General features: G+C 50.8%; 1 protein-coding gene across 6 annotated transcripts in view; it reads right to left on the bottom strand.

The window, feature by feature from the left end:
- pcdh7b (protocadherin 7b) overlaps window positions 1-27250 on the bottom strand; it is a 92309-nt gene that overhangs the window by 21521 nt on the left and 43538 nt on the right. For 2 of the 6 annotated variants that reach the window (XM_040181302.2, XM_040181299.2), the window contains one exon: window positions 26801-27020. The exons of 2 other annotated variants lie outside the window; for them this stretch is intronic. In XM_040181302.2, coding sequence (XP_040037236.2) covers window positions 26801-27020 — 220 coding nt within the window. The remainder of the gene's footprint in view (window positions 1-26800; window positions 27021-27250) is intronic. 2 more of the 6 variants (XM_040181303.2, XM_040181300.2) reach the window with 1 other exon arrangement.

Below are 27250 nucleotides of genomic sequence, written 5' to 3'. Positions count from 1 at the left end.
TGTGAAATAAATGAGAAAAAGGGAAAAGGGGGGAATAAATCACGTTTTCATCGCATTTCGTAGCGAGCCTCGGAAAGAATCAAAGGAATGAGTTCAGGCTATGAAACGCCATCTATTCTTGGATTGTGTTTGTGCTTTATTTTGGGGAGTCACTGTGTTGCTGCTGCATAGCATGAATAAATATGCCATAGTGTGCTTTTTGTCATATGAAAGGCCTCGGTGTCCATGGCGAAACAGAGAGGAGGACAGTAAGCGAGTGCGCACTGTACCAGCTCATTCATCTATCGCTCTTCTTCTCTGTGTTATATGGAGCATAGAGTGTCATCCTCAAAAATTGTCAGAAACAAAGCTTTTTTTTTTCCTCTTTTCTGTTTGTGTGTGTTTGCGTGCGTGGGAGTGCAATGACATAAAGAAAAAAAAAAAATTGCAATGCCAGCCCAATCTTCGACGCACACATGCACAGGTTTTGCAAATTCAAACACAGAAGCATTCCGGGGCCACTAAATCTCCGCCAATCGATTGGAGCTGTGGGTCGCAGCGAAATGCAGGGAAAACCCACAAAAATGTTTAATACACAACAAACGTATCAGCCGCTAGCAGCTGAGTATGGATTAGGCCATCTTCCTTGGAAGGGAGCGCATATTTACCGACACAAACAAGCTATGGGAGCGTATTACCGAGGTACATATTGCTCCCTGCCAACGTATGAATGCTAAATTAGACTATATGGAGGCTCAGAATGTGTGGCTGTCACATTTGTTGCAAGGAAATATTTCAACACTGTCACGCAAAAGGGGCTGGAAGGTCTTTCAGTTGCTCTCCAATACTACAAAGATACGTAATTAGACATAATTAGGAGGGCAGCGTTTGGGTCGATGGATTTCTTGACTAGTTACGTAAATACAATTTAATGGTGGGGTTTTAAATACCCAGATAGGTTAAAGGAGACATACTCCTACCGGTGATAGTTCAATGGCTTAGTTAAAACAAATAAAGGAAATTTGACCCGATCCTGTGCGTTTTAAAGCTTTGTCGTCTGCCTTCCTGAACTCGTTTGAACAGACGCTGAAAGAATGGCCTTTTCTCTTCATCGGCTTCCTCCTCACTGTTTAAAGACGTTGTTGATTGAATAGCACTCGCCATTGGTAAACAAAAACAAATGGGCTCCGAGCTCCCGGATGTAGACGGGAATTTTTTTTTATCGATTTCCATCGGGCGAGGAGCTGGTGACAAGGATTCTCCCCTCATCGATTAGCCGAGGAGGAGCAGCAGGGGGGTTAGAATGCGTCAGGTTGGAGAAGGCAACTGACACCAACGTGTGAAATGCAGTCCATCAGTTCTGGGATGGGAAGGGGGCTCAGTACAGCACTTGGAGGACAGCATACACTAGAGGCAGGTGAGACGGATGTCATTTTGAACCCCCCCCCTCCACGGACCCAAGCACTAGAAGCACCTCGCCACTGGAGGTGTGGTGGGATCAGCAACATTTCACGCTGACAGAAGGGCCGAACAGCAGGCGTCCACACGCACGGAGCCGGGCCTGACTCTTCTTCTCCGCTCTATTTATTTATTTCCATCATTTGTCTGCCCCCCCCACCCCGTTCTCCCCCTCCTCACTCCTGCATATATTTGGGAGTTACCAGATTTGATCAAAAGCACATCAGATGTACTGTCCTGCTCTATCTCAAGCTTGTAGAGGTTCGCTTGCTCATGAAAACGATAGATAAAGCAGCCGTGTGTTTGTGCGTGTGATTAGGAATCTCAAACATGCTTCTTTGTGTTTTCTAATCAGCATCTGAATGCAAATGTGTGTTCGGCTCCAGCTGGAGTGATAGGACTAGAATCAGTATGTGTTGGCGTAACACCAACGTGTTTAAAATGCCTGCCGAGTGCCTCCCTTCCCCTCGCCTCGTCTCTCTTCCCCTCCCGCCCTTTGTTGCTGATGTATATGCAGAAGAGGCCGCATTAGGACTCCGGTTCAGCCGATTGAGCCCGTTTGCGGCCTTGAATCCCCGCGCCTGTCACACAATACCCCAGTCGCACAACGGGCTCGGCTTGTGCCTAACTCGCGTCTCTTAAGGAAAGATGAGCTCGTTTGATTGGAACACTCTGCTTTTAACGCATTTCGTTCCTCGCGCTATTTATTTTTTATTCGGTCCAAAGCTTTTCTTCTCCTTTCGGAGCCATTAATAGTGCATCGTTTGTCGCTGCGAGCGCCTTCAGAAGAAAACAACTCAAAAAGCCTTGGATGTCTAGGTTTTATTCCGGGGGAAGTCTCTTTCCTTTACACGTATAGTTTTCTCCTTGACTCTCACTCTCACCTTCCAACCCAGAAGTGAAATGAGCTGGAGATTTGTAGCATCTGAACATTGTAATTCTTCTTGGAATATGTTTGCTGACAGTGCACTTATTATTTAGTCTTTTGGCTCTCTAAGAGTGCACCTACATTTCCCCTTGACATATAGATAACCGATTGTCATTCAATTGCATCCTTTTAATTTGCTGATTGGATATCTAGGATTTATAGATCAAGTAAAATTGTATTACAAATCAGTTTGATAAAATACACTGGCACTAACGGGTCCCTTTGGAAGGAGATGCTGGATGAAAAAGTAAATAAATAACTGGACTTCAGTTGGTATTAAAACATGATTTTAAAATGTGCCAACATTTCCAATGGTTGCACTCTCATCAAGAGAGGTGACAACTACCATTTGCTTGGATCAATTAAGCTGATTGGCTTGGAGTGTGTCTTGGCCATCGCCGGACGGGAGGGGGTTTAACGGTTACCTTCACGTTGTCCAATTAAGTGAGCAAAAGAACTTGCCAATAACGGCTGAATAATAGGCCTTGAGGGGAGCGCGATCCATCTCCGACGTTTGGCACCAGGGAGGGAGCCACTGACTGTGTAAAAACCATAGATTTCTCCTTTCGGATCGCAGTCGATATGGCCCCCATGGCTTGGACAATGGCCGCCGTGAAGGATTAGGCTATAAAGATGATTATATCCTGGGTTGATGCCAATACTTACTTTCAGACCGGCACCCCCGGCGCGCGGTGTGCAAATGTCAACATCTGCTGTACACAAAGGGTGCACACAGTTAGCCTTGTTGCTCTTTGCTTGTGCAGACACTTGGGATTTAATGTGCTGTATGTATGCACTGTATGGATAAACGGTATGTATGTATCGCCTGTGGCAACACCCAACACTGCCGTGGCATTATGCACGCATATCCCGTCCAAATTGGCTTAAAGTGACTTCAGAGGAAGTCTTCTGCCACTTCCTTATCTGTCTACAATACTAGTGAGTAGTTGAAAGGCTTTAATTTATTCTGACATCACATCCAGCGCCCGTCTCCCCTCCCATCCCTTTCACTCACGTCGATGCGTCTCATGCAGGCGGGTTTGTTAATGTCACATGCAACTAGCTGTAATTGAATGCGTCGGGTGTGGCGTCTGACAGTCGCGTGTTTAATCTCTCCCCGTCGAGCGCTTGTTAGAGCCACCACCTGATCACAGGCCCAGGAGTGGGAGATGCCACCGCACGCACAAAAGGACCATTTGAAAAGAGCGAGATGAGCGTGAGAACGCCTGCCATTCTTTTCTTTTTTTTTTTTATCTCTCTGTTTCCTCTCCTTGTGCGATTATTGAAGATGTAGCTCCGTCATAATAAGGTGAGGAAGAAGAGGTGTGGGGGGGGGCCCTTCGCAGTATCCCTCGTGCCTTTGGGCTTCGGGCTGCTCCTCTCGACGCGCTGCTTTTACATCTGCGTTCCTCCGTGACTTATTCTCCAAAACCATCCCATCTGGTTTTTAGCCCCCGTGTGCATCGCCTGAAAGGTGGAACGAGTAAGAGACCGGAGTGTTTTCCCCTCTGCAGTCACTGCGTCCATCCTGTCTCCGCTCCCTCTTCCCTCCCAGGTGGCTGCCTCCATCCAACCGTGCACGGTGGACATCGGGGTCAACAGCAAAACGGACAACATAAACAGGCGGACACCTGCACATTCCCTCGACCGACACCAAAGCTGTCAATCACGGCGGCCTGGGAAATGTGCACTTCAGTACAGCAACAAACCGGAAATAATACAAATCCTCCGCGCATCTGCAGCCTCCTACCCTCCCTCCTTCGCCACGCCGTCTCCTCCTCTCTCCCACCTTTGTTTTCTCGTGCCCCCTACCTTCTATTCCTCGGCAAAGGATGATCCCTTTTTCACGAGAGGGTGCTTGTTTCTCTATGCGGCTGCTGTAGTGCTCGCCAGCAGATAATTGTATTGAAGACACACTGCTGTTTCCACCGGTGACGTGTGCGGGCTCAATCTCGTAAGATCTATTTGAACCGTGGGGTCTGCATGACATTCTGCTGGCCGTAATGCCATGCAGTCACCAGTGGGGCATTATGGGAGAAAAAGCAATTTGCTGCAGCAGGGCCCAATGGCCCCATGAATCAAGTCAATATGGACAAGGCGAGAACAGTTAGGAGACCAGTGCCTGCTGCCTGGAGATTTCCCTTATTGTTGCTCTGTTACAAAACGCCGGTGTCACACCTCACGCTATACCTCAACCAAGAAGGTTAACGTCCTTTTGTGCTGTCGCGTTATCATCCGCCTTTGTTTTTATTTCATTTAACGCGCGACAACCCGAGACTTCGAAGAATTCCCCAGCATAGGTCAAAGAGCTTGTAAGTGAAAAAAAAGATGGATACAATCGTTATCCGTTTTAAATGAAGGCGATTAGCTTCCCAACAAGCCACCTGTAGGCTTCTGGCGACCAACTAGAGTGCAGAAAAACACCTGTCAAGCCCCACTGTCAACCCCTTCCTGGTAGGTAGCTGTGCCGCTCAAGCTGCTAATGATAATGACGGCAATCAAAACATTGGCACTAATGCTGTTAATGGCGGCGATGCCGCTAATGAGGACACTACCTGAGAGGCTGTTTGCTTAAGCTGTTTTCCCCTGCTTGCCTTCCGGGACCAGAGGGGAAAGAGAGCCTGGCATCCTGTCGCAGCGCCCCCCCCCCCCCCCCCCCCGGTGCTCACCTGGATGTCCTGGCGGTCCCTCGTCTGCACCGGCTAACTGCTAATACACGCGGCTAATTAGAAACGGGGGAAATGAGGTAACAGCGACGGGGGGGCGAGGTCCTCGTGGGGCTCGGCGATGCCCCTTGACTACCATCCGGCTACATCCCCTCATCCCGTTCCACCCTCGGGGGGGGGGGGTTGGCGGTTCAAAGCCCGTCTCTAAACTGTCGTGTTTGAGTTCTCTGGCTGTAACGAGGTGCAGCGTGAAAGTGCACACAGGTGAGCAAGTTGGGAGAAAATAGATGCGTTGTTATTGTGTCTCGCTCACATCCCCTCTGTACGGCAATTAAAAGCGCTCTGCGGAATGTCTGCATTAGTGAGCAATGTGGCAGGGGGGAGAAGCAAATGCAGAACCGAGACGGAAAAGCGCACTAAAGCTCGTCTGTGTCGATGAAAGCTATTTATATACTGTGTGTTCTGTCTCCCAACAAAAGTGGAGGAAAGGGGTAGGGGATTACAATGCGGTGGGATTTACCTTTCTAATGCTAAATCCCATTCTTAATCTGCCAGTATTGATTGGCCATCACAAGCATTCATTTACAAAACAGAGGATTGTGTGTCTTGGGGAAGGGGGGGGGGTTTAGATCCCAAATGGCCGACGCTGGATCAAACCAAAGCCAGCAGCCAGCAGCAGCCGGCCTGCGTTGACTGAAAATAGAAAATCGAGGATAATGCTCTCCTTCTCTCCGTCTACTGTTTCCGCCCGGCACGAGGGAGAGCACAATCGCCAGAGCAAGAAAAAGGAAGAAAAAAAAGAGGCAAAAGGGTAGAAATGAGACCTCCCGCCTCCATTTTGGCTCGGGTAGCTGGCAGTTGCCCTTTAAGAGTGAGAGTCTGCTGGGTCCAATTGGAGACGGAGGCTCAATCCCCTGTTCGGTCATTAAAAGCGGTTTCTAGAATGGTATCCATCTGCTGCTCCCTCATTACTGCTGTGAGCGATGGCGGTAATGTTCCTAAATACGGTGCTGGCGAATTGTCATCGCAACCCTTGACTCGGGGAAGTGGACACGAGCCGGATAATGATGCCAGCGCGCGGACAGAAGTGCGCACTGTGCGTCCCACTTGGACGCGATGCAGGTGGGGCTCGCGCGGTCGCATCATTAAGCGTATATGACTTGTCCCCCCCCCCCCCCCCCCTACACACACACACACACACACACACACACAGCCGGATCCGTTTCTTTACTGCCTTTTGACAGGTGGAAAACTCAAATGTGTGAAATGAGTTATAAAGCGTTGCTAAAGAGCTAAGCGGTGACTCGGCAAAACGGCACATTCACCGAGGATGAAAGCCCTCTTCACGGCAGCCATTTTGATTTCACATCCGCAGCGTCAAAGTTTGGGTTGCCGTTGTTTTTCTTTCTCTCTCTCTCTCTCTCTCTCTCTCTCTCTCTCACTCTCCGCCGACCGAATGTGTCTGCAGTGCTCAGCAAGCCCCCCCCCCCCATCGGAAACGACCCCCTCCTGCCTCGGCTCTCCATCAGTGGCTGCACCGTTCACTCCCATTAATTACCTGCCTACGGAACCTCTGCATTCGACCGAGACTTCACCAGAAATGGAGCGCGAGTGAGAGTCACCCATGTTCACACACACACACACACACCGTCCCCTCCTTGTTGTTTGATTCTGACAAATACACACAGAAACGGAGCTGCTGACAAACAACTTCATATGCAAGCGGCTATGAATCTAAATATGCAAATAGATACAGTAGATTTGGAAAACAACACTGCCGGGTAGTATGTGTGTTACTCATCAGTCTGAGGTAGTGTTGAGTGTATTTACCTCGAAGAGAGATGAACTATACAGCACACAAAGGACTAATGAGCTCTCTGCAGCCCGATCCCCTAAGTATACTGCATACAAATATATTCACACACACATGTACACACAACTAGCTCTGTCACTTCCCTCTTCTCCAACCACTTTAGTATATTTCTTTTCGATTCCTCCTTGTTTCTCTCATCCCCCCCCCCCCCCCCCCCGAGGCCTATCCCAGGGAGGCTGACTGATCCGGCGGCTGTTTGTTTGGAGTGCAGTGGATAGGTCACACGGTGACCCCGGGGCGCGAGGACGGGGATTCAGACGGAGGCGCGCGGGAGGTGAAGGGAGAGGAGGGAATAATGGTCGCGATGCTTCGGCAGTGCGCAAACGGAGGGGGTCGCGCGGAAGAAGTGACGTGTGCTTTGCCCCGCGACGCATTCGCTTTTCACTGAAGGTTTGCGTGACCGAGTGCAGCTGGAACCCTTGAGCGTTGTACCCTGGTGCCGTGCAAAAAAAACAAAAAAAAAGCACCGTCCTCTAAGTCAAGGTGACCTACTGTACATCATTGCATGGAAAATAAAACTTTTCTCAATGCACTAGCAGATGTTGGGCTTGATCTAAATGCTGTAGCAGCAATTAATGTGTAATACTGATATACATTTATTTACCTCCATGTGGAAACAGTTATGTTTAAGATAAACAGTTTTTTGGCTAGTCATGCCATTAAAACACCCGAGTAAAATGGAAAAATGATCGGACTGGAGGGAATGTTTTGAAAACACCTTTCTGTGTGAGAATAAGAAGTGACAAAAAACACGTCCCTAATTGGCCAACAGGTTTTTTTATATAAAAGCTTCTATAAACACTCAAAAGCAGCAAACAACAACAAGTCCATTCGCTGAAAATTCACAATGTTTGTTGGACACTGCGAAAAAAAACGTTTCGCTGCCGAGGAAACCCGAACACACCATTTACACTTCTTCCACATGGCAGGTAACACAGAAAAAATGGACAGTAATCCCATGAAAGGCGTCTTTGTGGGAGATGAAGCTGCTGCTCTGCGGTCCACCTCACTCCGCTGGTAATTATCACTGTCTGCCTGGAGGACAGAGACCGTAATGCTTCATTACAAAGTACAGGCAGGACTAAGGACACTGAGGAGAAGAGAACAGGCCAGGAGGAAAGTAAGGGTATCATTACCGGGCCATTTGTCTCAAAACGCAGGGACGGGAGTTTTGAGGAGGAGAAGGTGCACGAGATGACTGCAAGAGGGAGAGACCCTTCAGAAACTAATCCAGTTCGGTCTCAAAGGGGCCGCTGCCTCTCGGAGAGGACCAATTGGCGAGCCTCGGAAGTCAACCAAACGCCGGGTAAATGTGGCAGCACACTCTCCAATTCAATTTCATTATTCCACCTTTAATTACCCGCCCAATTTGGGGGGCTGTGGCACGCCTTGATTAAAACGGACACTATTTAATAACCCCCGGCCCCCTCAAAAAGGAACGCACCTTGAAGATGGAATAATTAAAGCAGCCCGCGAGATAAGATTCTTATCGCCCCTCTCTGACTCGCTTCCCCGCAAATTGGATGTGCTCGTATAGGGCGGAGGGGGGCGAGCGGGGGGGACGGAATTGACGGTAAAAGTAGCCGCGACGAGAGACGAGCGAGGCGACCCCCCCCCCCGAGGGGAGACGAGCGTGGTTAGAAAAGGCGGTCTGTGAAAAGGTGAAGAGCGAGTGCTGACTCGGCGTCCTTTTGGACCAAATCGGGGGACCTCGAAAAACCCCCAACGTGCCTCACTGGTTTGTGAAGGGCAAGTGTGTTGAGAAAATGGTTGCCTCCTCCGCGTGTGTCTAATGGTGCCCCCCCCCCCCCTCTCTCCGCCCCCCCTCACCCACAGGCAATGGCTATTTAAAGTACGGACAGTTTCTCACTCTGGTCTTACCGAGAAATGAGGAGAGAGAAGTGGGGCAGGACATGTTCAGTGTCCAACGTGCCAACGTTCACACGCGGTCACACACCACATGTGAGAAACACTGTAACAGGACATTGTCTTACCTCATAATCACACTGATGCTGATGATGAAAACAATGACCCGCGTCGGAGTATTTTTCAGGGGAAGCACACCTTCGGATCGTATCTATTTTTCTCTGATGTTGAAGACATGGGGGCAACGTGTTTGTGTGTTGTGTGAGAGAGAGCGTTGCCATCCGTGCGAGAGAGCTTGCCGACCCCCCCCCGGGCGGCCTCACCTCGTGAGGGAGGGAGGCACGGCTCGTTAAGCCGGCGAGGATGATCGGGCCCGATGTGCATCCAACCGCGGCGGCCCGGCGCACAAATGGCCCACTTTGGCCGCCGGCATCGCCTGGAGCCATTTCGCGACTCTCCCGCTCTTTGACTCTACCTTCCATTACACCCCCCCCCCACCACCAACCACCACCCGGTCTCCTTTTCATCCCGTTGGTGCCCCCATCCCGGTCTGAAGCGATTAGTGTCACACCTGGCTATCTGTGATGTTTGGTGCCCTAACAGCTTTCATAAAACAATGCACTGATCTCCCAGAAACCCAGAGGTCCCAGTCCTCCAGAAACAACGATTTGCCTGACGAGGTGTGAGGCTCTTCTCCGCCGATGTGCCGCTGGTTTGCACACATTCGACACCGCACTCGTGCAAACAGGTTCCTTTAAACACGTGCAGACACGTTGCCCACTCTTTACAGTCAGAGCACAGACTCTGTGTTTTGAAGCTAGTTGAATGTGAAAGGTGGCGTTTTTAGTTTGCGCAAATGCCGTAAAGAGAGCGCGTGTTCTTAAACGTGCAACGCTTCGGTTGGCAGCCTAATTATGGAGTCAGACTCTTAAGTAATCCTCCATCAGGTCCGTGTTCTGAATATGTGAAGCCATTACGGTGTTTGCTGGGCGTATAGTGTCCCAATGAATGAAGCAGCGAGAGGCTAATGTGGAAAGATGGCGGGAAGGAGCGCGGGGGGAGGAGGAGGGGGAGGGGGGGAGGAATCACAGCATGCCACCCTGGGCTCAAGCAAGTCAGCGCTGTCTAGGTCAGCACATTTGAAGTTAAAGTCAGTCTTAAATGGGTCCTCAGACGCCCTCAAGTAAAGCCGACAGACAGCGCTGACCTTTACAAACTACTGTCTGCGAGTAAGAGGGTGAGGGAGGGAGGGAGGGGGAGAGGTGAGCGGGAGCGATGCCGCCACTGCTCAAATTCCCCCTAATTGAAACTTTTCAACTCTTTCTTTCGGCAGTCGAGCTCAACTGGGGGAGCGGAAAACGAAAAAGCGGAGGCATCAGACTCACAATCTGTGCGTTTATGTTCACGTGTGCCGTATTATTCACCACCGGCGCGGCGCAATCCAACGTAATGACTCGAGAGCACCGTCGACATTGTTTGCGAGCCATAGAGCGAGACGGCCAAGGATGTCATATTCCCCGAGTGTCGGCCTGTTAATTCACTCTTTCCGGGGATCGTGGATTCCACCTGAGAGGAGGAGGAGGAGGAGGAGGAGGAGGAGAGCGGGAATCACGCGGGGAAAGATTTAAGTTCTGCCGTTGCTGAAGTTTATTGATCGGCCCGAAACCGATGCTTTGGCTCGCCAGGAAAACAATCCTTTTAGCGTGACGGAGTGAGGCCGGACCGGCCCCCATAAATCTCACCCCGGGGGGGGGGAGTTATTTGTTTATGCGTGACATGTCTTGGCTGGGAAATGTGTGTCAAGTGAGCAGGTGGGGCGGCCATCGATGGAAGACAATTAAACACCTCAGAGGCACTCAGCCAAATCTTCCCTCTGTCCCTTGTTGCTCTGTACACCCCCAACACACACCTCCACCCCTCCATCCACCCTACTCTCCGTGCCTCTGACAGATGATAATTCAGTGGGAGTACGGGGTCATGGCCTGACAGGGAAGGGCATCATCAGCTGTGATAACCGTCGCTGGACTCAGACAGTCAACAACAAGCTGGCAGCTGAAAAACAAACAAGTGACGGGAGGGAGAGAACTTTTCAAAGGCGCACACACACACACACACACACACACACACACACACACACACACACACACACACACACACACACACACACACACACGGAGGTTCGGGTTAAGACCTCGCGCACCACTCTTCTAATGCGATCGCATATTAATGCTGAATCGGCCCTTCAGACTGCAGGTGCACTTTGTGCCGCTGCGGCTGCTTACTCATCCGAACTTGACTCCCTTGCGTACGTCGAGACCCGGCGACGCGAAGCCGTATCACCGCTCGGCCCCACTCGAGGTCAAAAGGGCTCTCAGTTTCTCTGGCGTCCTCTCAAACGCTCGCTAATTACAACCAGTTGATGGGTGTTATTGTACTCTCTCTAATTGCTGGAATATTCTAGAAGGACAAGAAAAAAAAAATAGTTCTGTCACTTGATCATCCTCAAAGGAGGGATTATAGTCCCAAACTAGGGTGTGTGTGTGTGTGTGTGGGGGGGGGTGGATCCACTGTCAGCCCAGCTAATTATCCCCGTTGAAAAGAGCAAGCTTCATTTCCCGGACTTACGTCGAGGGGAATCATTTGTGGCGACCTCATCGCCGACTTTATGAAAAGAAAAATTGCATTCATAATATCCCCCCCCCCCCCCCCCCCCCCCCCCGCCGACCCTCCCACCCTCCTCCATTCTTCAGCGCTCTTCAGCTCGGCTCTCATTTTGACGGCTAATTCCGGTGTTTTCATTTCAGAAGGCATGAGCTTAATTCTAATGCATATCAGCGTATTACAAGGGGGGGGGGGGGGGGGGGGGGGGGCGGTCCGCGCGCCATCACACGCTGACACGAGGGATAAAACATGTAAGCTCTCGGTCACAACGGCAGTAAAACTCACGCGAGCGGCCTGGAGAGTGATAGCTCCCCCCCCCCGCCCCCACCGACATATTAGCGCTTCTTTAATGCACTCACGCCGTTAGCCTTGCGCCTCTTAGGGCTCGATAACAGGTGTGGCTGGGCTACCTCGCTCTTAAGTCCAGAGGCCGACGCGACGCGGCCAAAGGGTCAAAGCCGGGGCGCTCCCGTGATCGATGCTAACGTGATTAGCGTCACGCTCCCAACCGGACGCCACGCCGGTTGCTGGTATCGGGCTCTCTTTCCCATCACAGGGGCGCACACAGCAGCCGAAAAACCCGGGAGCAGACGTGTGTGCAGGTTAGCTGCCCACGGACCATAATCCATTTACGACCGTAAACATGGAGGGGAGACGGGGGGGGGGGGGGGGGGGGGGAGGCATTTACTGTCAGACAGCACTTGCCACAGCCGGTGTATCATCCCCCCGTCAGCAATGCACACACTGCCGGCCTCCGCGAGGTCACTCCTGCTTCAGCGGCGAAATTATAGTCGACGTCTACCTTCTAATCCACTGGAATTTCTTCCCCTCGAGTTTATTTAATGCGTCTTTTCACCGGCCATGCCCACATTTTTTTTTAAAGGGCGCAGGGCATTTTCCTTTTTTACGTTTTCTTTGCAGTAATTGGAGACCAATCACAGCAGTTTACAGCTGACCGGATCTTCCCTCCGCTCTGAAAGGTGAATGCTTCCAGCGAAAAAGTAAAGTGCACGCATACGTCTGTGAATCCAAAGTAAAAAAAAAAAAAAGGTTGGTTAATTTTGAAAGCTCATGCTCGTGCGGCCTTTCAATGTAAATTGACAACGAGGGCCGATGCCAAGATGTTAAACATCTGCCGTCATGCCTCTTCCCATAGCTCTGACACTTCTGTGTCCATCCAGTGACCTTGTGCGAGGTGAATACCAAAGGGCACAGTTTGGCAGCAAAAGTCACAGTCTTGTTCAAAGATGGCCGACATCCTCGCGGCATTCACCGAGCGACTTTGCGTCCTGCCGCTCATGTCACGCCATGTGATTTGCGCTGAAAACCTGAGAATCGCAGTGAGAAAAAAAAGGGTGCTTCTTGTCCCTCTCCCCCACCCGTCTCCGTTGTGCGCACCCACATCCGCTCATCTCTGCTCTCAGACCTCAGCGGCTGTTGTTGGAGAAGGCCTGTCCAGCTGCCGCTACTCCTCGCGATTGTCATTTGCGGCTGCTTGCGCTCGCAGGTGCCTCGCCCGGAGAATCCGCCTCCGTCCTCACAGGCGCAATTAACTCGCTCGCAAACATTTAGAGCCGGGAAATCCGTCATTAGCAGCTTCTTTCTCGCTGCAGAATTGGTTCGTCTATATTTAGTCGGGCTGAAGCGACGTCAGGTCGAGCCACGCGCAGCACCAGTATCTGCCCCCCCCAACAGCCCCAGAGGTTGTTTATCAATGCTTATCCGCCTATCGTCCGCGGTGCAACATAAGAAGCCAAACCCCAAAGCCTCTGCGTTCTGCCGGTGTTTCCAAAACCGGAGAGACGAATAAGTGGCCACGGGTGGAGATGGAAAGGGCGGTTCTGCAGCCTGCACGAAAGGTTTGTTTTTCAGTACCGTTTCCCTCCTGGAGCGATGTGACGCGGGACGGAATTTCATCACCAGAAACGGCTTGATCAACAAAATAATAATGAGCGCTGGCTCTGCAGTTTCCGGGTAATAGCGGAGGGACTAAGCCAAGGCAGGCGTCTAAAAGTGTCTGACACGCTGCGTTATTCCTTTATTACCTACTTTTATGTGGCTTGCTCTGCTTCTACATACCAGTGAGTGACGCGCGTCGTCCTGTTCACGCACACGCACACGCGCGCGCGACCAAACGCACGGGGAAAATAATAACCGGTGACTTTGCTACACTGCAGAACACGTCGAAGCAGCGCTGTCGGCAGACATCGTCACAGTTATTAGTCTATTATTAGCTGCAGTAGCGGCTGTCTACCCCCCCCACCCCCCTCCCTCCCACATGCACACAAACACACTTCCTGCCGACGCGGCGACTCCTAATTGGATACAGACGGGGCTGCGTCCATGTTGCACGTGCTGCGGCCAAGTGGTGAGAGTCATATTTTTTAATTTAATAAGCCCAAACAGAGAGAGAAAAAAAAAAAAAGGAACGATTACATGACTCTGGCAGGTGGCGAGCTGATGGATATTCAGATGATCACGGTTTGGCGGGTAGGTGGGGCTAAATGAGGAGCCTCTCTCCTCCCCGTCTCTCCGCGCCTAAAACAGCCGGCACCCTTTTTTTTTATTGCTTTTCATTTCTGCTGCTCACCGCGGGTCAAAACAGGAAGAGACGGTATGCAAAGACACAGAGTGTGAAACGGGTGGAACGTGACAGTGAGGCAGCTGTGGAAACATCGCTTCTCAATATCGGGAGGGGACTTGAGCGGAAATACGGTGCAATTTCTTCACAGCCCTCTGCCTGTCCAGTGGACCTTTACTGCCTCCATATGCATAAACACACACACACACACACACACACACACACACGCACGCGCGCATCACGCTGCAAAATCCAAAGGCCGGGTGTCACTGAGGGTGTTGGGAACATTTGCGTGATTTGAAGCAACTCGTTGTGTATCATTCCTGCTGCAGGGCAACGCGTTCGTGTGTGTGTGTCCTTGTTTTCACCACGAGTCACATCCTGCTCGCCATGGATGGAGCGCTTGTACTTTCTGGCCTGTATTTTTCGGCGCCGGACGATTTCTTTTTCGACGGAATCCGATGTTAATGGGTGTTCTCTGGTGAATTAGTTTCACAAACACGACACATCAGACACACACTTTAGAAATTGATTTCTTTAATACTTTATCTCCGGCGGCTCATGAGAATAAGGCTTTGTTCGGGGTGTGTGTGTGTGGGTGTGCGTGTGTATGGAAATGTGTCAGACGATGCATTTCATCAGGGGAAGTGCTCTCTGGATCTTAACTGTGCATTCTTTGTTTCTCATTATATTTCGCCCTATTCACATCATCGGCACTTCAGATTAAACCGAATCAATCTCGGGCCTGCTTGTGAAGATTCGCGCACGCGCACACAAGAAAAAAGAAATTAATCACGAGAAAAGGGACGAGGTCTGCTCGGCACTGCGTAACACCGTGAACGGAACACAACGCTTTCACCGCCTCACTCATCACCTCGGCCCCCCCAGAGGGATCAACTCTCTGGTTTTGCAGGCGTCTTACCAAAGCTTCTGAAAACCACCAGAATGAGAGGAATCTGTTCATGCTACTGTGTGCTACTTCCACCTGCACCCTACAGCCCCCCCGTCCCTCCCTTTGCCGCCCCCTCTGATGCTTTGGAAACAAATTGCTTTGTCCCAGCGCCGAGTTGAGCCTAAGAACATGGGCGTCGACAGCCAGGGTCTTTTTTAAGAGGACAGGGGGGGATTACCGCATGTGTGTATCGAGGTGGATTAAGACTTTGGCGCTAATGAAAGGTCCTGACAGGAGCCTTTTTGGAACGGGTCAGCGAGTCTTAAGCCCAGATAATGCCTTTAAGACCAAAATGAAATCAGCAAAAGCACTGGTAGTAATAATAATAATAATAATAACACAGAGGAGGGAGGGAGAAAAGAGCAAACAATCACAAAGATGTCCGCTAAGAGCCATTTTCACCCCCAAAACCATCTGTTCCAGCTGTTTATAATCTGCGGTTGCTTTTGATTAAGATTAAACTTCGCTCGAAGCCCCTTGAGCTGCTTGGGAAGTGCCGCCGCTTTTATATTTATAATAAAGATGAGCGATTTGAATGGTGATTTGAGGAGTTTTGTGAAGGGTGCTGGTGTGTGTGTTTATGTGTGTGCGTGTGAGTGGATGCGTGTCCTCGCGCCGTCTGCTCGGGGATTAAAGTGTTTAATGCTGGTCTGACTTTAGATTCACAACGTGAGGGCTTTTCCCCGTCGTTAAACACCAGACTCATGGAGTCAATTCCCTAACCTTCAGATTCCCATCAAAGGTCTCGAGTGTTGGCTTCTTGTTTGCTCTAAAAGGTATTACAATTATTGAGCACGGCACACATTTCCTCCGGGATCCACAATGGATGGTGGGAAATTGATGCAGCAGGAATAAGATTTCAGAGAATTTCCTCTGCTTCAAATGCAGATTTCCTTTATTTAAAGGTACCTCAAAACCCGGCGTCTCTCGATTTGCGGCATTGCCGATGTCTATTCCTTTGGGGAACATTACCGCCAGTTTCATGTCTTCGTCGCGCGCAGAGTTGCGTTTCTCTAAAAAGTTGCTGTGTAGTAGGTCAGATAAAATGTGCGTGTCCACGTGTGATCTGATATGAGACGACCACCAAAAGCGTAGTTTGAGAACGAGTTCATCATGACTGGATAATGACCGTGACTGGTTCCCCAGCACAGCGCGTGAACCCAATCTGTCACTTCCAGGACATTTTAAATACCCGAGTCGTACGTACGTTGTTTGCAGGAGCTGAACGGGCGCTCCGGTGCGGATTTGTAAACTGTCCAAACAGCAAAGCTCTCCCCCCCTCTCCTTTATTTCCCGTGACGTTTTCACTTACACCTACAGCGAGCACAAAAGATTCCTTCTTTTCCGTGTACACGAGCGCTCGGTCTGCCAGAGGTAAGCCTCTTCACCGCCGCGTCCCTCCGACAATTAAACAAACCCATTCACCGGCGGCGAGTTGCGGGCGCTGCGGCGTTTTGCGGAGGTTTTACAAACGCTGATTTCAAAGAGCGATTGTTAAACGGGGGGGGGGGCTTTTACACATGTGTTTCCTGTGCGTGTGCCGGCGGACGGGTGTGCGTTTGTGTTGGCGGGCATTGTCAGCGGTCCCGCAGACACATCACGGGGATTAGGACGCTCCGTCTTGTCAGGCCGTCGGTGGCGGGGAGGGGGGCGCGTGCAGGGGGCGTCTTTTCGTGTCGGCGTCCCACCGCTTGCCATTGCTGCCTCGTGCCCGATGCAAGTTGAAAGGTCGCTTGATGTAGAAACAATGTGCAGAGTGAAAAAAAGGATTTTCAAAGAAGAGAACTTTTCGTTTTGCTCATTGTCCATTGGTTAGTCTTTCCTCTCTTTGAAACTAATCACGTGTGGCCCCCGTGGAGACGCTTCCCGTGACCAATCCCGCGAGCTGTGCTAAAGTGGTTGCCCGGGGGTTACCTTTTGCTACTGACAAGATAAATGCTATTGTTTTAGCCTCGGAGGCAGCCATTAGTCTGCGGGCGGGACGGCAAACAAAAGGGCAGGAAACTGGCAAACACTCGCGCGCTGTGAGACAATTGCACAGAAACAGGTGTGCCCTTGTAGCATTTGTTCAAAGGGTTAATCTTTTTTTTTTTTTGCCTCCGGGGGGAGAAGAAAAACAAAACCAACCTGGCCATCCCTCACCGAAAGCCGACCACATTAGCAGCCATTGTTCGTTTCCGGTGTCGCGTTACATCCCGCTGATTGCGTGTTTTGGCCCCTTTTCTTTCGGAGGAGGCTGTTTTTCGACACGCCACTTTGGCCGTCCCTCGTCCCTCACAGGAAGTTGCGCTTCGGGGGGGGGCGCCGCAGCCGCCGGCATGGACGAGCTGCGGCTTTGTGAGGTGATTGCCGCCCTTTCACGGGCTTGAAAGGGCGGCCGACGCGCTGAGCGGCTCACGAAGGAAGCTGGCGGCACTGACTTTCTGCTCCTCGTTACGTAACATTGAGCGTAGAAGAAGAAAAAAAATTCGCTTTGTTTGTTTGGATGCGCACTTCTTAGCCTTCGCGTCCAGGTGCCTCGAAAATGACAAAAAAAAACACAGGGAGGGAAAGAGACCCGGGGTCATGGGGGGGTTGGCGGCAACGCTTTTCCCGTTGTCATTTCAACGTCAAATCCTTGCAAGACGGGAGAAAGTCCGAAATAGTTAGGAAGCACGTTGGAGCAAAGTATTTATGAATAAGAAATAGATGGCGTGTGGCTCTGTGGGCGATGTATGTGTATCATCTGTTCATATTGTGAGCTTCAAACAGACGGCGAAACCCTACAAACGCAAAGGGCGAGAAGCGCACACACACACACACACACACACACACACCACGAATGCAAATGTTTGTCTTCAACTCTGGGCCTTCATGAAAAATGCACGCGGCTAATGCTGACCATTATGTGCGCATTTTCAACCGGCAGTTTCCAGGGAAACCGGTCCGATGGACTGAAATGACGAGCCTTTGTGAAGAGTCGCTCGCAAGAAGTCGCCGCCTCAGACAAAACGTTCTCTTTGCATTTCAGAGGGAACCAGAAACCGGTTGTTTAGAAAAAAAATTAATAATTTGAGTATTCTTTTCTTCCTTCTCTTTTTTTTTTTCTCTAATGCATATATAACCCCGAGTAATTGTGTCTGTGAGCGCGGTGCCGAGGGAAAAAAAAAAAAAACCCTGCTGAAAGGAAATAAGGACAGACGCAATAATGAAATTCCTGAGCTGGACTCAGGGGGATATTGTCCCTCCAGGTGGATTGTGTGCAAGCATGCATACAGCTGTATAAAGACTTTTTTTTTTTTGTGCCCGTGTGTGTCAAAGCTTTCTTCGTCTGGGGAAAGGTATGTTCTGGGGATCTTATGAAACCCACCTCGGGTGTCAGGGGTCGCCGTGTGTCCCACCTCTTAACGCGGCTCCGCCGGAGGGCGGCTGGTGAGCAACCTTCTGTGGGGCTGTGTTGGCTTTTCATCTTACCCCCCCCCCCCAAACCCTTCCTCCACATGAGACACATTAGTTCTCCAAGAGAGGAATGGGCGAGAGTGAGGATGGCCCCCTTCTTACATTGTTGCATGCTTTCATCTATTTTTAAAAGGCGAGGGAGTAAAGGGGGCACGAGCAGAGGAGGCGACGGAGGGGAGTAAAAATAAGCTGTGGTGGGCCGCCGACCGGGTAGTCTTGTTGCTCCGCTGAGAGTGTGATGCATCTCCGCTTGGAGCCCAACACGCATGTGCATACACACCCGGCAATATTATCCATGCATGCTGGAACACACTCAGTATTGATCCACACCACTTTCTGGGAAGGCGCTTTAACCCTTCACAGGACTAAAAAACACTTAATTCATGTTGTAAAACTCAAAGGTTTTCTACGGAATCCAATTGTTCCCATATGTGCTATATGTAGCACTTGCAACTGAGCGATTACCGGTTTCTTGACCCACATTCTTCACACTACTAAAGAGATCTCAGTATGTCACACTGGGGTGTAAATAATTAATGACACGCAAGTGTTACGGTAACAAATGCTATTACCAGCGTTGCTACACAAGCCAACAGCGTGGACGGCGTCTGTGACCCTGTCGTCTCACGCATCTGCCGCGCAGGAATGTTTCACTGTGTATTCTTAAGCAATCCGGAAACCGCACGGAGCCTCGAGAAAACCCACCCGGAACGGTCCCCTCCCCGCAGAAAAACCGCCATTCGCTCTCCCACTTCCGCCCGCAGCAAGGGAAGCGCGCGTTTGTTCGGCGGCGTTTTGACAGTTCCTCCGCGTTTAGCTGTGTCTTCCGAGTCATCAAAACCACTCTGATTAAAGACAAACACGATGTCAAACTCGGAAAACGATACAACCTAATTGGTATCAATTAGCGGAGGCAGCCGACGCTGCTGGCAGAGAGAAGAGTTCCCTGACAAAATCCCTTCCCAGAAGGAACGCCAGTTCGCAGCCACCCTTGCCGGAGATGTGGCACAGCAAGCTGTTCTCCAAATAGGCTCACGTGGGTGTAACCAGGCGGGGTGGCGGGAAAAAGAAAGCGACAAATACAACAACAAAAAAGTTTGTAGGTGTTTTGCGTTGTTGTTTCACATGTCCAGACGTGTGTTGGGGATAAAGTTGTGGGCGTCAGACGAGGCACAATGCGAGGTATCGGATGGGTTAAGCTGCTGGAGGGCCGTGTGGTAGATAAACGGATGAAGGGCTTGTACGGGTCAGCTCATGCACGGGCAGAAACCAAAACATTTACACAATTTGCATTTGCTACCTTAAAAGGTCAAGTGTCAGCTGCTGGTTGTATTTGAAAACGACACACTACGCAGATACACAACGATATATTTTCCCCGATTTCTGGAAGCAGGTTGCATGCATCTGGTTCCAGTTGGTTTTCTGCAACAACAAAAAAACGCATTCACCTTTTAGTGTTTTTTCTCGTAAAGTCCAGGGACCAAACAAAGGCGCTTTCCCAATCTGTGCGTGCAAAATTAAATTTGCCGGCTATGTTTTTTTCTCCCTTCAGACGGGCGGAAAGAATGTGTCGAGCGGGACGAAAGTGTTCCAGCAGAGTTAATGTGCATGTGTATGCGCCTCAATTGTGCGATACGAGTGGTGAGAGTCTTGCCTTGGCACAAAAAGTATCGTATGTTTGGCAAACGCATGAATGAATGCATGAGCGGCACCGGCTCGGGTGCCGGCCCTGCAGAATGTGTGAACACCTGAACGTGTTTTGCTGAATTCTGTTTTTGTCTGTGCCTTCGCAACACAAATCCCCTTAAGTGCGAAAAAAAAGAAAAAGAAAAAAATGGCCGTCATTCTTTTCTCAGCGTTGGTGCTGGTGTGAAGCCGGTACGCTGTCGCATATGCGCATCCATATGTACACTTCTTCGGAGGCGCGGCACGCGTTCGCTGATCAGAAATTCCTATTAAATAAACGTTAGCGGGCGGCGAGTGAGATCGTGAGGCAGTGCTCGCAACTGTAGCTCCCTCCCTCCCTCCCTCCCGCGCGCTACAGACGTCACGCCGGGACAGACATGGCACCCTCCGTGTCCCGGCGCTGCACGCCGGATGTTCTTTCGGCGCCACCTGCTCACCTCGCTGGCGCATGCCGGTCATGCTCTAAATCCTAACCGGTCGTTTGGACAGAGGGGAGGAAAGTTAGAGAGAGGAAGGCCGGGGTGGGGGGGGGTTTGGGGGGGAGGTGTCGGAAGAGGTGGGAGGCAGAGGGAGGGGCGGGAACAAGCAAGAAGACACAGTGCCTTGGAGGAAAAAAGGGGGCGGCGGGGCAAAAGGGGGCGGGAGGCGCTGGCTGAGTGCCACGGGGGTGTTTAATTGTCTCCATTAACGACCGCCCCACCAAACGTGATGATGTAGAGGTGTGTGGATGCGTGGGGCGGGACAAGGTGGATGGAAAAAAAGGAAAAAGAAAGGTGCATTCAAAGCGCACCGCTGCCGGAGGAAGTGATTTTTATTCCGAACGTAACAAATGCCATTTGGAGAGCAGCCAAATTGCCAGCTCGCCGCCTCGTTGCGCCCCAAAAAAAAGGCACGGCGCGTGCTCGGCGGCGCGCACGACCGTAGGGCCCCTCATTGAAAACACGGTCATGTCTCTGCAGTCTCACAGCAACCCATCCTGCTCTTTGGCCCCTCCCACTCCCAAATATGTTGACTCATCCATCGTGGGTCTGGCTCACAGAATGGCGAGTACTTGACAATACCACCTTTTTAAACGTGCGGCCTGCGTCTGTGTGAGAGGCTCGCGATCCGTACTCACAGTCCATATGTGAGTGGCGGCGCTTTTCCCTCCGTCGATGCCGTTTAGAACGGCTTTCTCTTTAAAAAATCTCCGACGAAGGAGCGGCTTCCTCTTGCGGCATCACACGTTGAATAAAAAGCCTAATATTTGATGTCCGATTCACCAAAAAAAAGAGAGCGTGCATTTGGTCCTGGGTGGTGCGGGAGTGGGCGTGCTCCTGGGTTGGGCTTCGCCGTCCACACGCGCCCACGCGGAGAGACGGAGAGGAAGACGGGACCCCGGATGTGACACTGGGGGGCGGGGAGGGGGGGGGGGGGGGGGATGTGAATACCTTGCCGGCTCTGGCTGAGCTGTGATCAATCATCTCCCCGTCAAGCGCCACTCCCCGCTGGCAACCCCTCCCCCTTTCTGCGTTTCACTCCCCCCAAACCTTGTTTTTGTTTAAAATCACTTCCTCTCTACCTGCTGGTCTCTCTCCAACTCTCCACCGTTCGATCCATCTCTGGGCTCCTGAGCAATGTGTTACTCGTTTACTCAACGATGCCGTGCTCCCCCCCCCCCCCCCGTCTCCCCCGTCTCCCCTCCTCACTGCTTTTCCTCTCACGGCATCTCGCCAGGTCCTCTTGTTCTTTCTATCTCCCGTGCTGTCGGCTTGCCTGAGGATATCGCGGGGGGGGGGGGGGAAGTGAAAGGGGGCGTGGGGTAAAGGGAACAGATGGAAGTGAATGAGAGGCACGCGTCGGAGGACTGCAAGGCAAACAGTCGGTACGAACGCCACCGCCAAGTGCACCTGACTGTAGCTCATTATTATTTCTCTCGTTTCCGCCCCGATTTTAATTTCCTAATTAATGTTGGAGTGTTTTTTTAAGCTGGCGCACACATGCGAGTGCGACCTTGGGGAGGGCATTCGGGTGGGGGGGGGGGGGACATAGCGTGGAGGCCTTCCGCTGGGAGATTTTTTCACTACACCGCGTTGCACAGGGCGCTGACGGGCAGGCGACACACACACACAACACACTAACACACACGCTCGTTCCACCATCCCTCCATCAAGTTTTGGGAAATCAGACCTAAGACCAGTGCTGCTGCAGCTCCGCTCTTCAAATATGAATGGTTTTAATTAAACAAATTTGCTTTGCCATCTGGCCCAACCAGACACACACACACACACACACACACACACACACACACACACACACACACACACACGCACATTATTAACCGAGCTAAGCAGCATTCCAGCAGGCAGATCTTTGGAAATAGACACAAACAACAACAATGGAGTGATCCAGAGAGGTGCTTCAGAGCTGGAAAACGATGCAGTGCTGAATGAGGTGTGTGTGTGTGTGTGCGTGTGTGTGAATTGTGTTGTGCCTGAGCATGTGTTTCCGTCCCTCTGTGTAAAAGTGTGCCTGTCTGTGTGAGCACAGGCTCAGCCGGCGTCGGTACACAGCGGCCTGTAGCTCGCTGACGGGCCGCTGTGATGTCGCCGCTCGGCCGTCCCGCACTCCGGTGGGCCGGCCAGCCGACACTAAATGATGATGTTTGTAATCCGACGGTGGTAGCCCAAGATTTCTCTGCGGGAGAGACAGGATAGAGATAGAGCTGTGTGTGTGTGTGTGTGTGTGTGTGTGCGTGTGTGTGTGTGTGTGTGTGTGTGTGTGTGTGTGTGTGTGTGTGTGTGCTGGTTGTCTGCCAGCCAAAGCACAGAAACGTGGGAGGCATGCTAACGTTAGCAGCCAGTAGGACGTGCTATTACTCTCTCAGAGGCTACAATAAATTTGCCCCATTCATCCGTCTCAGCCGCCGGCGTAAACGAGAACAGGCGGCGGGCCTCTGCGAGATGCGCTCGGCGATGGAGCGGTAGATAAAAAGTTGGGTAAACTGTATGACCTCTTGGTGAGCGTCACGGGACACCAAAAGCCCCTGCGGTATTAATAAAGTTCTGTTGAGGAAAGTTTTCCCTGGGATACTTTGCGTATAGAAATAGCCGCGGGCCAAGCAGCACCTTAAGGTTAAAGCAAAATGTACAAACTAATACGTACATTTATTTATTTTCGATCTCAAAAAGGCTCCACATATTGATTCCTGCGGTGGATGAAACAGTATTCATAGTATCTCCTGAACCCTTTGTAACGTGACCCAATGCAACAAGCGGAGCCGGCCCGTAAAGCCGCGCTGATGTTCTGAACAATTATTACATCTTCAGCGCCCGCAGCTGTGCACATTTGCACAGAGGTTTCATAGGAAAACACTTTGCACACCTCAGACACCTGACTCGGGATGAAAGGGCACCGTGGAAGGGTGCTATTTTGAGCTGAGGTCGAACTAACACGGTAAAAAAAAAAAAAAAAAAAAAAAATCCACCGCCCCGCCCCTGGCGACGTGCAGATCAATAATGGAGCGCGAGTCTTTGACCCAGCGATAACGGCGTGCATCTGGAGGGGCTCTTTCACATGCGCAACGGCCTAATCGGGTGTTTGACTCCAAACACTCAGCGTTTATGAATATCTGATGAGCACCAGCTAATGAATAAGTGAGTGGCCCAGCTGTGCAACAAAAAGATCAAGACTTTCCTGAAAATGCACCAAACGCCACAGCTGGGAGACGCAGGCCGCTCAGGATTCACGCTAAAAGAATGTGTTTTGCTCTTTGTTTCATTCTTTGTGCGCCGTTCGGTTGCAGCTTTTGACTGTCTCCACCCCCCCCCCGTGGAAAGATGTCAACCAATACGAAACACTTTGAGTTCAAAACCTGACCTTGATGAAGGGGAGGAGGAAAAGAAAACACGGCCCCTTCACACATCTGTGCGTGTTGGAAAAAGGAAGTGGGGATGAAGAGCGTGAGGTCAGAGACTGTAAAGACTGTGTGTGTGTGTGTGTGTCTGTCCGGGTTCGTGTTAGAACGGATGCCTGCGGTTGTGCGCTTGTCGCCGTTGGTGTGCGTGCACTCGTGCATTGACGAGCAGCTGCAGCGTTTTGGGCGCCGTTAAAGACGCGGAATCGGAAGAAAGTGGTGGAGACCAAGTACCGAAGCGCAGGGACATCACGCATGATGACGCATGATGACTCATGATGACTCATGGGAACGGAAATCCAAACTCCAAAACCTGCCCTCCTCCCCTCGTCTCTACCTGCTTAATCTGCTCCTCCGCGGGAGAAAAATGGAAGAATAAAAACCGACTCGTCGAGACTTTCCGCTGCATTACGCACATAAATGCCTACGATTACCTGTCGCTAATGACGCTCACACCAACGCTGGGGGGGCACGGCGGAGCCATCTGCTAACTCTTGTTTTCCCTCATTTCCTAAAGGGCTAAAGGTCTCATATAAAGTAGCACTGTTGTTGTCTTGTGTGTGTGTGTGTGTGTGTGTGTGCTTGTCTTCTGGCTACGCTGCGAGGGGGGGGGCGCTAATGACCGTAGTTAGCGTCCCTCAAGAGGGTGAAGCACTTTGCCAAGGTTTGCCCTAACCTTAGATGATTGCATTCACTTTACACTTAGGTATTTAGCTCGATTGCCACAGTGACCTAACTTAAGTGAGGGTCTCAGGGTGGTCCTCGAGGACACTTGAACAGGAAGCATAAAGCTGCCTCTTCCCCGGGTTGAATGACGGGATCAAGACCAATTAGAGTCCCCCCCCCCCCCCCCCCGAAACCAACGAGGCCAACCTGTTTCCCTCCCAGGGCCGGGCTACTGATGCAAACCGGAGGAGCCCATCCGCCGCAAGCGATGCGAGCGGTCACGTTGAGATTGGGAACAACAAGTGGAACAAAACGCGGCCAAATGGACGTTGTGTATTTCCACACACACACACACACTCTCACAAACACACAGTGAAACTGATCCCACTGAAGATAGTTTCACTTGGATGGAGACTGATTCATGAATTGACCTTGATTCTGTTCCTCAAACAAATCTCCGCTAAAGCTCCAGTCTGCCTTGCGATGGAATAATAAGAATTGACAACACACGTGCATTGAGTTGAAGCCAAAAGTGATGGGGATGAAATATGTTCGGTCGATAAGCTGAATGCAAAGAAATCTCACATTGGCTTATATCTTTAAGATACATGGTCTTATTTGGGGTTATCCAATGATCACATTCCTCCACAAATTGAAGCTTATCCCAAGGTGGATTTGATCGACAGGCTGACCGCAGTTCTCATCCAACTCGGATTTGTGCTCTTGGCTCATACCACTCATATTACTTTTAAACGGAGACCAAATTGAAAAGAGTCTTTTTATTGGGTCTAATTTGGCCACTGAATGGACGCCTATTGTCTGAAAAGGGAGATTTTAAGTATCCTCAAGGTAGCCCTATCGGCTCATATTAAAGTGGTTTAAATCCTTTTTAATCTGCACTGAGGCGAAAACTTTAGAAGGGGCCCCATGGGCACCTTGGTAACTGCCCCGTTTGATGTGCATCTGTGCCTTACTTCCTATCTGCTATCTTAGGCGTCACTGCAAACCCATAACTAGACATTTAACCCTCTCTAAAGGTTGTCCCGGCTCTACCCGATGGATACAGTGGAACGCCACATTGACTGAACTGATCTGGGATAAGTTAAGACATCATCTCTAGAATAAATCCATCTAAAAAAGAAGAGAGTGTACGCCATTTGAATATCGTTATCCTAAGCTGCAGTGGGGAAGCCTCTGCACTTAGGCTTAGCGCTCTCAAGACAGCTCCTCCTTGTTAAGCATTGCCCCAGACTCCTACACTATGAATGGGACCATTACCCCCAGCTCTCACTGCACACGCACACACACACACACACACACACACACACACACACACACACATATGTTGGTCTTGGTAGAAAACTAGTTCAGGGTGGCTGTGAGGACGTTATGGAGCACTGTAGTCAGGGACTGACTCTCCTTTATTTTTATTTTTTTCCACTGCTCCCACTCACTCACATTACAATCTCCTGAACATGTGCTCCACCCCCCCCAAAAAAAGAGAGACCTACATAAGGCAGCACCACTCATTGCAAATCAAACGTGTTACGGCTTCAAAACAATTCAAGTGGGGTATTAACCCCCCACGGCTACGCCTCCTTTACTTCGTCTGTAAGCGATCTCGAACCAAATCTATCCCCAGTCGGGGTTGAAATCCAGATGACGGACTACATTCGGCGAGAATTGCAAAGAGAAGGGCTGAAAGGAGTAAGACGGCCTGGAAGGTGTTGATCTAAAGGAGTATGTCTGCTGCATGTATTCCCTCGTGTAGCGCCTTTGATTGAATAAGCCTCCTGTCTTCTGAAACAGAAGCATAGGTTTTATCATAAATCCCGAAAACCCCCGTCTTCACATGATGTAAATTCGTGGAAGGTCTTTTGCTTGGAGGAAAGGTTGCAACGGCTTCTGTGGCACGACATGGCACCTGATCCTCTACGGAACTATCCAGAAATCCCAACACTCAAAACTGAGCGAAATGTTCTAGTTGGTAATAAAGAATAAATGAAAAAAGGCCAGAACCTCACGTGTTTTTGTATGTTTCTGAGACTGTCTACCTCCGGGCGTGCTGCTGTGCGTGGAGGCCCTACGCAGTATGTGTATGTTGTCCTGTATCTTAACGCTTTCTTAATCTCCTTTAGTGTTTGCCCCTACCATTTTCCATGTGCTCTGCCTCACCGACACTGCCATCCGGCGTTGTCCTCTCGTAGCTGTCCTCGGGCAGGGGAAGGGCGCCCAGCCGGGGGCCCGACGAACTCTTGCTGCTGGGCGTCTCCGACTCGTCCAGGCCGCTGTCGTAGCAGCTCTGCAGCGATCCCTGCTGGTGAGGGTCCTGGGGCTGGCTCACCACCGAGAAGGTCACTCGGCGAAACGGCTACAAGAGAGAACCAAACGGCCGGGGGTCACTATAAAAGGGACTGCTTTGCTTTGCTTTGATTTGTTTGAGGACGGCGAGGGAGTTGGATCCAACGTCTTTCTTAAAGAAATTTGGGGTCAGGGTTGTAGAGGAGTAAGTAAGGGGGGAAAAAGGGGGACAAGGGTAAGGGTTATGCTTTAATTGGAGGTGTGTGGAGGAGTCGTGGAAGGGTACTGGCTAAAGACAGG

Source organism: Gasterosteus aculeatus, chromosome 7, assembly GCF_964276395.1.
Source record: "Gasterosteus aculeatus chromosome 7, fGasAcu3.hap1.1, whole genome shotgun sequence".
In the NCBI taxonomy this organism is placed as follows: Eukaryota; Metazoa; Chordata; class Actinopteri; order Perciformes; family Gasterosteidae; genus Gasterosteus; species Gasterosteus aculeatus.
The sequence above is the reverse complement of the archived record's forward strand: the minus strand, read 5'-3'. Positions and strand labels throughout refer to the sequence as shown.